This window comes from Lithobates pipiens, unplaced genomic scaffold (genome assembly GCF_037356315.1).
Source record: "Lithobates pipiens isolate NorthernLeopardFrog02 unplaced genomic scaffold, aLitPip1_a1.2 Scaffold_19, whole genome shotgun sequence".
Taxonomy (NCBI): domain Eukaryota; kingdom Metazoa; phylum Chordata; class Amphibia; order Anura; family Ranidae; genus Lithobates; species Lithobates pipiens.
Window position 1 is genome coordinate 70,498,453 of NW_027507764.1, and position 16,749 is coordinate 70,515,201.

General features: G+C 44.8%; 2 protein-coding genes across 3 annotated transcripts in view; one reads left to right on the forward strand and one right to left on the reverse strand.

Annotated features, from left to right (window-relative positions):
* CROT (carnitine O-octanoyltransferase) overlaps nt 1–16,749 on the reverse strand; it is an 87,376-nt gene that overhangs the window by 31,180 nt on the left and 39,447 nt on the right. For both annotated transcript variants that reach the window (XM_077490863.1, XM_077490862.1), the window contains exons 6-10: nt 9,884–9,992; nt 7,384–7,477; nt 7,170–7,295; nt 1,983–2,084; nt 58–141 (exon numbers count right to left, since the gene is read on the reverse strand). In XM_077490863.1, the coding sequence (XP_077346989.1) occupies nt 58–141; nt 1,983–2,084; nt 7,170–7,295; nt 7,384–7,477; nt 9,884–9,992 (515 nt within the window). The remainder of the gene's footprint in view (nt 1–57; nt 142–1,982; nt 2,085–7,169; nt 7,296–7,383; nt 7,478–9,883; nt 9,993–16,749) is intronic.
* Nucleotides 1–16,749, forward strand: part of OLAH (oleoyl-ACP hydrolase) — a 105,707-nt gene that overhangs the window by 2,658 nt on the left and 86,300 nt on the right. The window lies entirely within an intron of this gene.

Sequence of the window (16,749 nt, forward strand, 5' to 3'; positions counted from 1 at the left end):
CAAATAGTGCCCATATATGTATTTAGCTTATAGCTTGGATTTCAGCTTTTCATATACCTTCCAACGACCCTCAGTGGCCTTTAAGTTTTGATCGATGTAGTCACACATAGCCACCAGCACCATAGCATCGTAGGGAGCATGCTAGAATACAGAGAGAGACAAACCATAAGATCGCAACACAGCCACAATCACATCTCATTCTGAATAAACCTGATTTTCCATTGCTGAAGACTGTTATACAAGGCCGCAAAAATCTCAAACAGTCAATGCTGCCAAAATCGTCATTCATTCAGCAACATTTTTACAGCTTATACAAATCTGGTTATCCTGGGTCTGGATTCTCTAACGCTGGCCAAACCACTGAAGGCTGAACGAAAAAAATCGTGATTAATGATCAAATTTGTGTTTGATTTATATTAGTCACATAAGCACCATTTACACAGATTACAGCAACCTTTTTCTGCCCTTAGGGGAGAAGAGGTCCCTGTCCCCAAGGGTGATGGGGTCCCTGTCCCCAGGGGTGAAGGGGAGTCCATTCCCCAGGGGGAGATGGGGGTCCCAGTCCCCAGAGGAGAAGAGGTCCCTGGGGTCCTCTGTCCCCTACACCCCCCTCCACTGTAGCATCCTCTGTCCCCTGCACCACCCCCCACCCCAGGGTCCATCTTCTGTCCCCTGCACACCCCACTGTAGGGTCTTCCGTCACCTGCACCACCCCCGCAAACACAAGTAGAACTCTCCTACCTTAAACAGGTGTACAGCAAGCAGAGCAGCAGAGATCAATATCACAGGGCTGGGTGGAGGCGGGAACTGCTGAAGTTCACTTTTCACATCAACAGGCTGGTGATTGGTTGCTAGGATCGCCAGCAGTTCCTGTCCTCATCCAGCCCTGTAATAATGGATGCTTGCCGCTGTCAAATGAAGAGGACAGAGGCGAAAATGTCTGCGAGTCAGGTGTGGCCCGCCAACCCCTGGATTACATGATATTTATTATAGATGATAATTTACCACCACCTTCTGTTTAAAGTTAAGTACTGCAAAGCGCCATTAAGGGCACTTTAAAGGCGGCTTTCACACCGAACCACCCCGGGTGTCAGCGGTAAAGCGGCGCTATTTTTAGCGCCGTTTTACCGTCGTTTAACTGCGCTATTTGGCTGTTATCGGGCAGTTTTAACCCCCCGCCAGTGGCCGAAAAGGGGTTAAATCCGCCTGCAAAATGCCGATGACATCATTGGCGCAGTACAAAGTAAATATCTCCTGAACGGTGCACGTTTAGGAGATATTTACTGTACCTATAGGTAAGGCTCATTATAGGCTTACATATAGGTACAACTTGAAAATGGAGGTTTACAACCTCTTTAAGGGGACAACTGGGTTATTTATGATTAGAAAATATGTTTGCGGAGAGTGAATTTTTATTATTGAGTATTTTTTCCATTTTTAAGGTTCATATTGGTAAGATACATTTTAGTAATCCAAGTTATTGAGTAGCACATTTTAAACTGCACTATTTTTATTTTGGGTCCCAATAGCACAGGACATAATAATAATTTGAACAAAAAAACAGTTTCCTCGATCCATGCTAACAGCAGTTGGTTCAGAGCTTAGTAAATGAGCACAACTTCTGCTGACTTTCATCATCCAATCATGTGCAAGCAATAATGCTTTCCCCCCCAACGAGTGATTGGGTATTTTTTTGCAAAGTGAAGCTTTACCTCATTTACTAAGCTCTACAACAACTGCACTTGCAGAGGGCACAGTTTATTTGCCTTTAGTGCCAATACCTCTCACCTCAATGTAATAGCAAGGAGTGAGCCTGACTTGCAATTGCCAATGGTGTTACACTGGAGGAAGAGGATGAGTTATCCCATAACCAGAAGTACTGGACATCATTGACCACTCCCGATTGCTGATCAGACAGGTGGGGGAGAAGAGGGAAGAGGTATATAAAAAAGAGAACCTATTGCTTTATAGACTATACTTACATCACAGTTGGAGCCGAACACTCCATTGCGCCACATGATGAAGTTGTAAGATTTGTCCCCCCAGCGCACAGTTGGGTCTCCAGCCAGAGCTTTATATGTGATCTATATTATAGGGAATAAAGCACACTGTCAGCAGGGACAATGCTTACACCTCTCTTCTAAACATTATAAAACACTGAACAGAAGCTGCTCCTAATTAAAGCAGAACGTCACCCAAAAGGGGAAGTACTGCTCGTTTGCATCCTCCATCCCCCCCACCCCCCGAAACAATCTGTGCTTTTTTGGGGGAGTAGGGAGAAGCGGGTACCCGATTTTGACAGGTACCCGATTCCCACTTTCGGTCAGATCCACTACGATGATCTGAGCTGGAAGTTCGGCTCCCCACCCTTCCTCCGCAGCCTTCTAGGACACATCACAAGTCCCAGAACAATGCAGGACCATTCACAAAGCTCAGCACCACTCACACATGGGCAGTATAACCAGCTGTGAAGCCGCAAGGCTTACTTAAAATGCAGACGCCTGCACCCGATGCTGCTTGAGGATGCGGCTCAGGAGAGGACATTGCTGGATCCCTGGACAGGCAAGTGTCCTTATATAGTATTTGTAGTTACTGACTTAATTTTTTAGGGGGAGCCTGGAGCTCCTCTTTAAAGAGGTTGTCCAGTCAGAAACAAACTCTAGCAGTTGACTTAATAATAGGACACTCATCTGCCCCAGGATCCAGCGATGTCCTCACCGAGCTTTGGTGCCTAGTGCCGACATTCTAACTGGGCTCACTGTGCATGCATGACCGGCGCTGCGCTATTTAATAGGTTTGGCAGCTTTCAGGGACCTGTAACATGTCCCAGATCGCCGCGGGGGGGGGGGGGGGAAGCAAACGTCCGCCCAGATCGTCACGGGGATCTGAACAGAAGTGGGGGAGCGGGTACCTGTCAAAACCAGGTACTGGCTCCTCCCCTCCAAAAAATGATGTCACAAATGTTAACGTGGATATAAACCTTATGTTCAACAACTACAGATACATGCACCATGTTTTAGCTCTTTCTTTAACCACTTCCCGACCAGCGCACGACGATGTACGTCGACAGAATGGCACGGGCAGGCATATTGGCGTACAGGTACGTCCAATATTCGATGCTGCCCTGCCATCGGGAGCGCGCCGCCGGCGGCGCGCTCCCACGCTGGTCGGGACCCCCGTGAGTCCGGTCGCGGGACCCGCGGACTCGATCGCCGCGGGCATCCCCGCGATCGTCTCACGGAGCGGCCGAATGGAGGAAATGCTGTATAAACAACATTTCTCCATTCTGCCTAGCAACTAGTGACGCTGATCTCTGCTCCAGGTGATTGGAGCAGAGATCAGTGTACACTAAATGAAAGCCCAACCCCCCCACAGTTAGTAACACACCCCTAGGAACACTTAACCCCTACACTGCCACCCTCTGGTTAACCCTTTCACTGCCAGTGTCATTTACACAGGAATCACTGCATTTATATAGCAGTGATTACTGTATAAATGACAATGGTCCCAAAAATGTGTCAAAAATGTCCGATGGGTCCCCCACAATGTCGCAGTCACAATAAAAATCGCAGATCGCCGCCATTACTAGTAAAAAAAAAAAAATAAGAAGAAAATTATTAATAAAAATGCTATAAAACTATCCCTATTTTGTAAACTCTATAACTTTTGCGCAAACCAATCAATAATCGCTTATTGCGATTTTTTTTACCAAAAATATGTAGAAGAATACGTATCGGCCTAAACTGAGGGAAAAAAAAGGTTTTTTTATATATTTTTGGGGATATTTATTATAACAAAAAGTAAAAAATAATGCGTTTTTTTCAAAAAATTGTCGCTCTATTTTTGTTTATAGCGCAAAAAATAAAAATCGCAGAGGTGATCAAATACCACCAAAAGAAAGCTCTATTTGTGGGAAAAAAAGGACGTCAATTTTGTTTGGGAGCCACGTCGCACGACCGCGCAATTGTCAGTTAAAGCGACGCAGTGCCGAATCGCAAAAAGTAGTCTGGTCTTTGACCAGCAAAATGGTCCGGTCTGCAAGTGGTTAAACATCAAAAGCACATTAGTTTTACCTGCATTTTTTCATCCCTGTGGCTGTCACAGCCCTCTGAAAAACGCCAGTCCATGCATGTGTGTACAGGACGGAGCTCAGGGGGCGGAGTCCTCACATTACAGGACTCCCCTCCCATTTGTACACTCCCCCTTTTCCTCTGGCAATCACACTAGCTCAGCTTGAATGCCGAGCTGAAAACTGGATATATAGAAGCGTTTTGCATTTACATGCACTTTAAGCGTTTAGGGTTAAGTTCCGCTTTAACAAAAGTGATCAGTTTCCTGTTCTGCTGTGACAGACACAGCACAGAGAACAGGAGAGCAGGAGCTGCATGATCCAATCTCTCTGCATGCCCCCACCCCCACCCCCCCAATCCCTTTCAGCTAAGAGCAGGGGGGAGGAAGGTTGTGAACCCTTCAGGATCTGCTTGAGCAATTTAATCACTGCTCACATCCATACGCCATCTCCGAGCTGCTGGGGATCTGTGGCAGTGGTCTATATGGAAAACGGCCAGATTCCCACTGGCAATCGGGTGCAGATCTGCTCTAGTTTGTTTATCACTCTGACACGGAAACTGGCGTGGGTGGTGCAGATAGAGCTGAAACAGTTTAGTTAATGTGACAGTTTTCTGTGCTACTAGAATGGTGCAGGAAGCTTAGTTAATGCTCCGGCTGGCATTCACAATCAAGCCCTCAGCACAAAATTGATCTGCAATGACAACTGAAAGGCTGAACACCTGATCTTAGAAAAAATGCTGAATGATCCTTATGCCGCGTACACACGACCGGACTTTCCAGCAGAAAAGGTCTGATGGTCTTCCGACTGACTTTCGGCAGAATTCCGACGGACTTCCGAATGAAAAGACAAAAGGCAGTTCATTTTGAACGTGATGACGTAAGACGGGACTAAAAAAGGAGGTTCAATAGTCAGTAGCCAATAGCTTCCCTTGCATCGTATTTGGTCCGTCGGACCAGCATACAGACAAACGGTTTTCCCAATAGGAATCGAGTCCGTCGGACAGATTTTAAACACGTTCTATTTCTAGGTCCATCTGAGGTTTCTTTATGAAAAACGATCGGATTAGCCCACACACGATTGGATTATCTGATGGACTGATTCCATCAGAACTAGTCTGCCGGAAAGTCCGGTCGTATCTACGCGGCATAAGGCTGATCGAAGAACACATCAATCTAAGCCATTTCCTGGCTGGATGACATTCACTGGATTTCAGTTCTTTTAATCGTGATGGCTTAGCATCATATGCAAATGCAGTCTGCCTATGAATGCCCACACCTCCAGACTGAAATCCATCCATCATTTGCATAACTCCTCCCATGAGCCAGCCTACTGCTTGTATCAGGGCTGAGGGCTCTTGAGTGAGACAGGGTGCTGTGATGGTTTGCTGAAACTTATTGCTCCTCCCACCAGCCACAATCTGCCTGAATTATATGTAAAAGGAAAATATGCAGTCTAAACTCCAGCTTTAAAGACTCTACAGCTGCTTAGAGACAGACCTGAAGTCCCCAAGTCCAAACACCCCTGCCACCAGGGCAGAAAAATAGACAGTAAGATTTGTACTAAAAGCAAAAAATAAAATAAAAAAAATATTGACAGGGTACACAACATACTATGTTATAACGTTATATCCCTTGTGTGGATTTGTCTGTTTTTAGTTTTAGCTAAACTTAGGCTAATGGAGCTTTATGAAATAAATTTATCATTGAGGAGTAAGATAACAGGGTTGTAACACTTACTTTATCAAAAGGTAACAAGAATGCAGGTGTGTACCATAACTGAACAAAGTCCACGGGATATCTTACATGGCTTTAATCAACCAAATATAGCTTAAATAAGACATTTAAGGTGAACCTTAATCTTAAAAAATGAATACTTGCCGAGAACACCTAAAGATGGTAAAAGGAGAAGTGTGGGGTATTCAGAAAAATAAACATTCCTACTCACCTCTATGGCTGCAGCATTGGTCCAATGCTGCAGCTGTTCCCCGCCGCCTCTATGCCCCAGAACTGAGCGATCACATGGCTACTGATTGTTCAGTTCTTGAGTCCCCTCTGAACATGACTGTCAGTTACTGTTTTATGCTCTGCCCCTCCAGTGCTCACTGGAAGCCGAGCAGGAGAAGGGGGTGGGAGACGCTGGGCTCAGGCTCTCTGCAGCAGGTCGACAGGCTGAGCCAGCTGGTGGTCAGGAATCTGTGTAGAGCCTGACATTAGGATCCCTCCGGAGTCTGAAGTGGCTTTGCGGTGACGGCAGACAGCAGACTTCAGTCCCCTGTCAGCTTATTCTGAGTCGCATGAGTGCAAAATTAAAGTCCACATGAAAAGTATGAACAAACAAGCTTTGGCCATATTTCTTTTAATTGTACTCAAGCGGTACCCCAAAAATTGTACCCGTTGTCTTGAATTCCTCCTGAAAAATAGCAGTGCATTTTCTGTGTCTAGGTACCCATGTGTCTTTGTACCTCATAACAGAGTGAAATCATCTAAGGCACTAAGGGATTTATTTACTAAAGGCAAATGCACTGCGCACTACGAGTGCACTTGGAAGTTCAGTAGCTGTAGATCTGAGGGGGACATGCAAGGGAAATAAAAAACAGCGTGTTTGCTTACACATGATTGGATGATAGAAATCAGCAGAGCTTTCTCGCTTATCAGATCTTCCTCTCAGATCTAGAACAACTGCACTTGTAGTGTTCAGTGGATTTGCCTTTCTTAAATAAACCCCTATGCCTCTGTCTGGAAGTCTTATTAGATCTAGACTGTCTTTTCTGTACTGCTGCTCACTGTTCTCCTTGCTGGAGTGGAAGCTGCACCTGAGGGCCTGCAATGCAAGAGTCTCCCTGCTACAGCATCATTTATTCTGAAGATCCGCGCTTCCTCCACCTCTTCTGCTGCTTCTTCACCAGTCATTGGGTGCAAAAGAGTGCAGAACAAGGCAAGATAAGTTAGTAATGGGGTGAAGATCATCTGTTAGTGGCAGGAGGTAGACACAGCCAACAGAGACCCCAGAAGTGAACAGCAGCAGTTACAGGGGGTTCTTAAACCGTATAAAAACTGTATTAACTTGAGTTGAGGAAAAGGAGACCATACTTTCTTACCTGGCTGTAATCTTCAGGTGTTCCATGTGGGCTGTCTTCATCAAGAGACACAACAAACAGGCTGCTCTGGATTCGCTCAAGATGAGAAAGATTCTTTGGGTCTAGACTAATGAGATGCTCACGAGACTAGAAGGAAATCACAGCAATGGAGACATAGTGAAACGCCAATGCGTAGTAAAGAAACATGTGAGAAATGCTTTATATATTTACCAACCAGAGCCCAGCGGGTCCTCTCTTCTGTAGTCAAAGCGGAAAGCCCAATCCCGTCACGCTGACTTTGACATATGTTCTGAACATAAGAGAGCTGCCTAAAAAAAGAACATGTGTGGGGCACAATGAAAGAAATTAGAGTCGATTTTGTTCATATCAACCAATTAATACAGATTTAAACATGTTTCACTGAAAATAGACATGTGTTATTACTCTGAATGGGTAATCTCTATGGCTGTGCGTTACACTCTCTAACAAGTAAGTTCCAATTCAACTTAAGTTGACCTCAATGCATGGTTTAACTGGGCAACTCTATGGCAAATGCGGTTTAAAGGGGTTGTAAACCCTTGAGGTTTTTCATATTAATGCATTCTATTAGTGCGGCGGATAAAGTGGCTCCTACTTTAGTGTCAATATCAATTTGGGTGCTGTGAGATCCTGCAATTTTTATATCACTTAACTGAATAAATGTAAGTGTATTTCTTTAAAAAGACAAGTACAGCCACAGCTCGTTTGGCTGTACTTCTCCATTGGATCACAGCAGTGCTCACAGGGGGTGGAGCAGAGAGCTGTTGGCTGACAGTCAGCAGATCTCTGTTTACGGAATTGTAAGAACCAAGCGATCTGCGGTGTTCGATCGATCAGTTCTCAGTGTTAGAGGCGGAGGGGACAGATGCAGCATCCACCTAGGCAAGTATAAATATATAATAACCCCAAACCCCATACTTCTAAGCTTGGCTGGTACTTTTTGTATGCAAACTAACAACCAACGATACTGCACTATTGGACATTGTTTCCTATATTCTGCATCATCCTAGCTGGGGAGGTTCTACCATCAGAGTAAGTGAGCAGAGGACCTACCATCTGGTGTACAGAATTGGTTTCCTTTATGCTGTGTTGGCCCATCTAAGGGCCTTATCCTAAGGCGAGTGTGCCTTTCACCTGGTGATATCACACGACTGGCCAGTCACAGAGCCAGAGTCCATGGCCCCGGTAGGAAGAGGGGTGAAGATGGACGTTGCCACCAGTGGGGGACATCGCGGGCTTCATTTGCAGGTAAGTGCAATGTAATGGTCTAGTATGCAATGCATACTAACCCATTATGCTTTTACTTTTCAGTGGGATAAAGAGGAAGTAAAATACATCAGAGGAAGGAACAGGAAGTAAAACCCATGCAGTGCTCTTTAAGAAAGGACTGCATTCTTTCCTAAATGCACATCATATAACTGGTTACTAATATTTATAGGTAAAGTTGATCCAGGGAATATCCGATTGCCTCTTGGGGGTTCGATCAAAAGGGGTTGTATGGCTCAGAACAGTGGAAAACAAAGTCTTACTTTGGAAGTTGCAGTCAGGGTGTCCAAGGTGAGGCGTCCTCCCATACACCAATAGACAAAAGAAGCAGCAGGTAACTCCATAAACGTCAAGCGTATTTATTGTAAAGCCTTCACGGTGAGTACAGTCAACAGCAGACGTGTTTCGCCGATAAGCCTTGTTCACAGCAACCTCGGGAAGGAATTTTTTCCCCCACTGGAGCAAACTAGATCATGCTTTATTTGGGGTTTGTGCCTTCTTCTGGATCAACTGTGGGTATTGGATGGTGTAGATGGAGGTTTTCTATGAGAGTGTGTTGGTTTTCTTTTTTTTTCTGTGTTGGTTGAACTGAATGGACTTTTTTGTCAACCAGATTAACTATGTAACTAAACTAATTCTGCAGCACTGGGAATATGTAGAAAACTATCATAATGGGACTGATAACATTCAGCAGCTAATGCTTATACTTAAAAATCAAGTTCCACGTCCATTATGAATTTAAATAGTTAAATTAGGCCAAGCTGGCCAAAGCAAACAATTTCTATTAGATATTGATGCCCCAGCTGTGAGCACTGCAATAGCTACATACCTGTATAGTAAGCGGTGCCGTGTTCCGCAGCAGCATGAGCACCTTCCTGTCTGCTGCTAGGACTAAATTGAGTCAGACTGAAGGCTTCTCAGACATTCAGGAGAAGCTTTGTAATATTATCAATGTACATAAGGCTTCCCTTATTAGCCCAGGTGGAGAGGCAGGTTGGTGATGTCATGATTCTCACAGTCAGTGTCGATTGGGGGGGGGGGGCCCTCCTGCAGCGCTATTGTGTTTAGCGGGCAGGAAGTTTGGGGAGCCTTCCCCACAAGCAGAATACAATGATCACTGCTGACATCTATAGCTGCCAGCAGTAGTGGGGTGGAAAAAAAAACATGACAAGCTGGTTGTACTGAAGCTGATCAATGGATTGACTTCAGGACAACCAACCTGCCCATAGATGGATCAAAAGTTCCGATTCCTGTTGAACCAGCTGAATTTGGATCCATCTATGGCTTTACTTTTTGCCTTGTGAGACACCATCGGACTTTTGTCCATATAATGCATATCCTCCAACTAAACTGTCCACCAGACTGCAGTTGGGAATTGGACAACGTTGGGAGCATGTCTGGAAAAAGCAGGCAAACAACAATAAAAATACCGTAAAATCTCTGGTGGGGAGAGGATCTGGCCATCAATAACAGCTTCGAAGGTGAAGATTCGCCCCCGACACATGACCACCAGGTGGGTGGGGCAACTGCCTTCTCTCTCTGGAATAAAGCACACATTCCAACATTTATATATATTAGTAATGGAAGGACAACAGTCAGGTGTATCAAAAGACTGGCTTCTCATAGCTAGCTGGCTTCTCAGGGACTTTAGAGCAGGGGTTGACAAATTTGCTTGGAATCTAGGAGCCAGCTAAAAAAGTTAGGAGCCAGGTCCGTGACGGCGATCCGGACCTGTCCCTGGCCTGACATGGAGACGAGTGAGGGGAAGGTAGCCCCCAGCCCCCCACTTGTCTCCAAGTCATTGCCCATAGCTCTTAGAGGGACATTTTATTTGTTTTATTTTTTTCAAATGACGATTTTTTTTTTTAAATTGCATTTTAGTGTAAATATGAGATGTGAGGTCTCTCTGGCCCCAGATCTCATATATAAGAGGACCTGTCATGCTTTTTTCTTTTACAAGGAATTTTTACATTCCTTGTAATAGGAATAAAAGTGACACACATTTTTTTTTTAAAAGAACAGTGAAAAAAATAAAAATAAAAGTTAAAATAAGAAAAAAAAATTTTTTTTTAAATGTGCCCTGTCCCGCCAAGCTTGCGTGCAGAATCGAACGCATATATGAAAGCGATGTTCAAACCACACATGTGAGGTATCGCTGCGATCGGTAGAGTAAGAGCAATAATTCTAGCTCTAGACCTTCTCTGTAACTCAAAAAGTGCAACCTGTAGAATTTTTTAAACGTCGCCTATGGAGATTTTAAAGGGTAAAAGTTTGTCGCCATTCTATGAGCGGGCGCAATTTTGAAGCATGACATGTTGGGTATCGATTTACTCGGCGTAACATTATCTTTCACAATATAAAAAGAAATTGGGCTAACTTTACGGTTGTCTTATTTTTTTTAAATTAAATAAATTATTTTCCCCCCCCCAAAAAAGTGCACTTGTAAGTCCGCTGTGCAAATATGGTGTGACAGACAGTATTGCAACAACCACCATTTTACTCTCTAGGGTGTTAGAATAAAAAATAATAATAATAATAATAATATATATATATATATATATATATATATATATATATATATATATATATAGTTATGGGGTTCTAAGTAAATGGAAGGAGATAGCTCCATTAGCATTGCTGGTTGTAATTCCAACGGCCACCACAAGAGGGTGCCAGATTCCAGCAGGAACCATAGGATCACAGAAGGCCTCAAAGGCGGGGGCTCAATTACCGGCCGCCGGCGGCGAGGCCCGACGCAATCACGCCGGGGGGGTCCACGGAGACAGGATACCCCCAGCTGTGCTGCCCCAGGCGCCAGGTCGCTAATTCAAGTCGCTAATTCAAGCTCCTGGCCGTTTACCTTAATGCATAGAATGCACAAAAGGTAAACACTTTTAGGCTTTAGAACTACTTTAGGGCCCATTCACAGCGCAGTGACTGGAGTTTTTACACACTGGAAGAATGCTAGTCTTACAGCAGGGAAACAGCAATTGTTTTCCATGTGCCCCATTCTCACTGCAATGCAGCCAGGAGGTGCGGTGCAGTGAGCTGCGATAAAATGCGATGCAGACATGCTGCAATATAATGGATTTGTAGTTGCTGACATTACTTTTTACAGTGGACCTCCTCTTTAACTTGGCATTGACACCCACAGAAGACAGCAAGCACATTACGATTTACAATGCAGTTCAGGAAACATGCAGGGATTCGTGCGCTTCCCACAACCACGTGTGTGTGAATCTAGGCTTAGGGTAAACCAAGGTTGTAGCTGCAGCAGTACATAGGCCATCTAGTTTCTTATCAGGGTCTTAGGAATGTGAGTACATGGCAAATGAGTTAGGCTGGCCATACAGTATACCATTTTCCTTTAGATTTACCAAAACCATATAGAAACATAAAAAAAAAATGACGGCAGAATAAAGAAAGAGTGGTCCATCAGAGTATATATCTGTGTTTGTCCCAGGCATGTCTGAGGTCTTGATTTTGGTTTCTTATTGAAATAACTGCCCTCCTGAACCTTATTCACCCCCTAGATGTATTTAAAGGTTTCAATCATGTTTCCCCTTTCCTCCATACTGTACATATTAAGTTCCTGAAGTCTCTCCTGATATCTTGCATCCCTTTAGATCCCTGGACTCGTTCTATCTTATCAATATCTTTCTCCAAGTAAGGTCTCCAGAACTGGACACAGTATTCTAAATTAGGTCTCGCTAAATATCTATATAGAGGGATCAGAACCTCTTTCCTCCTGATGGTGATCCCTTTAGTGATTAATCCTAGAATTCTATTTGCTTTTTCCATTGCCTGGTCACTTTGCTGATTTTGCAATCATTCAAATTAAGTACCCCCAAATATTTTCCTTCTGTAATGCTGGCTAACACTGTACTAGGGATAGACCGGTATAATTTTTTCAGGGTCGATACCGATTAATCGCCCGCTTTTCAGCCACTAATAGGTGCCGATATTCTATACATTTAAACTTTTGAAAAATCAACACAATTTCTACACAAACCTGGTATGGCTAGCTCCCTGCTGTGGGTGGCTGGTTGGCATGGAGTGGTGCACCCTGCTGTGGGTGGTTGGCCTGGCTGCCTGCTGTAGGTGGCTGGGTGGCACGGACAGTGCACCATGCTGTGGATGGCTGGCCTGGCTCCCTGCTGTGGCTGGCTGATGTGTCCTCTCTGGTCCTTTTCCACACACAGTTTGCAGAGGCAAAGGGGGGACGGAGGCCTTTGTTCTATCCGAGTAGAAGAAGCCAGGACTCTGAAGGTTTGCAGGCCCAGTTCACAGAGGCATGCAGCGCAACATATGTAATGACGTTGTGTGCCGCACGCTGGGCCTGCAAACCTTCTGAGCCCTTGCTTCTTCTCCCTGGGCCAGGCCCCCTTCCTATGAAGAAGATGTTAGTGTGCTCTGGGGTACGGGCCCCAAAAAGATGGTCACCACGGCGCAGCCGCAAGTATTTTGTCCCTTGAGAATTTCAGCAGGCGGCGCCGACGGGCCCCCTTCCTCGGATGGGCCCTTGGACCACGCAATGACAGGGGGAAGTCTGACCAATATTGGTAAAGTTTCTGACCGATACCAATAATTATTAATATCGGCCCTATTAATACCGGTCGACCTTACACCGTACCCTCAATGTTGTACTTTCTCAAGGGATTCTTTTTTGCTAAGTGCATAATTTTACATTTAGAAACATTGATAAAAAAAAAAAAAAAAAAAAAAAAAAAAAAGAAGGAAACATTGAACTGAAGTCTCCACTGCTTTGACCAATCTTCCAACAACGCCAAATCATGTTCCATGTTACAGACACTCCAGGGATATCAATCCTATTACACACCTTTGTATCATATGTGTATAATATACAGGACACAGAGCCGGTTATTATAATAACTTCTTGGGTTATATGCTACCTATAGGTGAATGGACACTGGTAGATCAATTAAATGGGAAGTCCTCCCCTATATAACCCCCCTACACAGGAAGTACTTCAAGTATTACTAAACCCAGTCATATGAAAATAGTTCATCCGCCCCACCACAGTGCCCACAGCTTATAAATCATCTTTTTACATTAAAATATTGCCACGATATACCTTTTTGGATGATCTGTATACCACGGTTACATGATAAACTGCAGAGTTTCTCCAGTGCTGAGAGTTCAGGAAGGAGGAGATTTACACTTCAGCCTGTATACACGCCCACGTTTGATGTCAATATAATGTGACCTGGCTAGCTCTGAGAACAAGGAACTGTTCTCCCCAGCATAAAGGAGACAACTGAGAATGTGCAGGTCGGCTACTCTGCCTGTGTTAGCTGGCCTTCCCCAGATAGACAGTGCAGGAGGGGAGGATCTGTGCATTCGGGATAAAATGCAGAGGATTAACCCTTTAAGTTACACGCTGAGTATAACAACCATGCTATGCTGCATATACAGACAGATTTTACTTTTGTGAATTTAGTAACACTTTCAATTTGGGAGCAAACAATAAATTCCCAAAAGAGGAGAGGGACCTCTGTGTCAAAGAAAAGGATTTTACAGGTAAGCTGTAGAAAAAATATCCAATTTTCTTTATCGTACACCACAAGACACAGAGCCGGTTATTATAATAATAACCACTTGGGACATTCCAAAGCAATAACCTTAAGGGGAGGGAGACACCATCGCAGAAACTGCCACTAGTGAAGGACCTACTCTGCTGTTTGTAATACACTGAGGCCAAAAGGCAGTACCCTCAATGTTTTTGACTTCCACCTGGTAAAATCCCTGTAGATGTATAAACCAAAGACCAAATAGTGGTCTTGCACACCTGGGCCACTGACACCTGATGGCCCAAGATACTCCCACACACCTTTGTAGAGAACCCCACCACAGAAAAAAAAAAAAAGGGTATTTTGCCCTTTAAACTATAGGCAATGATAAACTGGCAGATCCACTGCTAAATATTCTACCTGGATGCCACGTGCCCTTTCTGGGCTCTTCTGACAGCACAAACTAGGATTCCTGACCTATGCCGACAACTCAAGCAGATCCTGATCGCCTGAACTACCTCTACAGTATGTAGCGATCTTTCTCCTGCCGACTGTGGATTAGGAGAAAAATAAAAGGCAAGACACTGTCCAAATTCAAGTGGAAACTAGAAACCACTCTCGGCAATAAAAATGGATGGCGAGGCAACATCACCTTATCATGATGCGAGACCAAGAACGACTCCTAGCATGAAAGAGCCACGAACTCTGACACTCCACTTAATGAAGTGATAGCAACCAAAGAAGCCATCTTTTGAGATAAAAGACTAACAATCTCCCAATTGGTTGAAAAAGTGGCCTCCGCAAGGACAGTCAAGATCAAATTCTAGTCCCAAGGACACAAGAGTGGCATGACAGGTGGGACTGTCTACGTTACACACTGTATGAAGTATAAATCAAGGAGCGAGAAACAACAGCCTCTGGGGAAAAAAAATGGATAGGGATGAACTCTGACCCTTAATGGTACTTAAGGCCAATCTCCTTTCCCCTACTGACTGGAGAAAGAAATAGAAAATCTCCCACTCACATATTTCTGCAGGTGCCGCTTCCTGGAATTGAAGTTCCCGAAGCTGGCCTCCAGGAGCTCAACAGTGCTGAAATACAGGACTCAAGACCATTAGGTCACGCTGGACTGGAAGTGTCCAAGGAGTAACCCCCAACAAGACTCGCTATGTCAGTGTACCAAGCCCTCCTGGGTTAATTCGGCTAACACTATTATCAGTGTTACCACCTCCCGGATTCTTCGAAAAAGATGTGTCAGAAGTCAAAACAGAGGTAAATTGTCAAATAAGGGAAAACAGGTCCCTAGAGGTGTTACCAGTGCATCTACCCCTATTGCCAGTGGAATTCTCGTCCCCGACACAACCTGTCCCAACTTGTTGTAGAACTTGTAATCTAGTAGATTCATCTGCAGAGTTCCTCCTGCCACTATTCAATATCTGGAATATGCACTGATTATAGAGACAGCATTTGTGCTGTCCCAGACAGAATGTGGTTCACCTTCCCGAGCTGCACGACTCCTGGTGCTGCCCTGGTGGTTGCTATATAAGCCCCTGCAGAAGCATTTCTGGATTGAACCTACAACTGGTTTGTCCCATAATCCAGAGCAAGGCGTACTGGCCAAAAGTTCCAAGATATTTATGAGCGGTATTCTCTCCTGTGGAGACCAAATCCACAGAAGTGTAGCCACCTTGAAACCAACTGGACAGACTGGCATCAGTGATTATTATCTTCCAAACCGCAAGAATTTTACCTTTTCCAGATTCCGAACCATCACCCACCAATTTTAGCTCTGCATTACCCCAGAAACAGAGCCCTCTTGCAATCCAATACCTGGATCTTCAAGTTCCAGACAGAGAATGATCCTCTACAAAAGACCTGGAGTAGGACTGTACATAGGGAAAATGCTTTGACCTAGATACAACTTCTTCCTGCAGAAGTGGATTGAAGGAAACCCTGGAATCGACTGCTTCCTGAGCAAAGACTATTGAGGTATAGGTATATTGACTCCCCCTGTGTCTTCAGCAAGTCCAGCACCAAGGCTAGGAGCTTTGTGAACCCTCAGGACCTGTGGCCAGCCCAAAGTGCAGAAAAAAAAGATGACTTTCCACTGCAATTACAGAAATCTTTGATGAGCCTGGAAACAAACTAGCACATGCAGATATGCATTTACTGATTATGGACACTGAAAGCTACCTCTTGCCGAGAGATCATCACTAAACATACCAAGCCTATCTGAAACAGAAGGATGCCCAGAGGATTGAGATCTCAAGATAGACCTCATCTTCCCATTTGGATTTGGAACCGCTACCATTTAATTATTTTACAATAATGAGCCAAAAACTTCTGCTCCAAGAGCCAATGCAAGGCAGTAGGATGGCGAGTCTGTGGCAGACCCAGAGAGTCCCAAGAGCAGGGTTCGGACTTACCATTGGGCTTGACTGGGCTCAAGCCCATGGGGCCCCCGCCAAGATACATAGCCGAGTGTACTCGGCTCGATTCTGCTCACGCCCAGTCCCGCCCTATGATGGACATAACACAGGAACTGGGCGTGTTTGAGCCGAGTACACTCGGCTACTCCCGGCTCCGTTCGGGACTGCGAAAGGACCCGAGAGCCGCCGAGATACACAGGACTCTATCTCTGTGGCGCCATTTTTAAACTTCTAGACTGCAATGACAAGGCTGCAAATGACACTGGGGCAAGGCTGCAAATGACGAGGCTACATTGACAAGGCTGCAAATGAGACTGACAAGGCTGCAATGACACT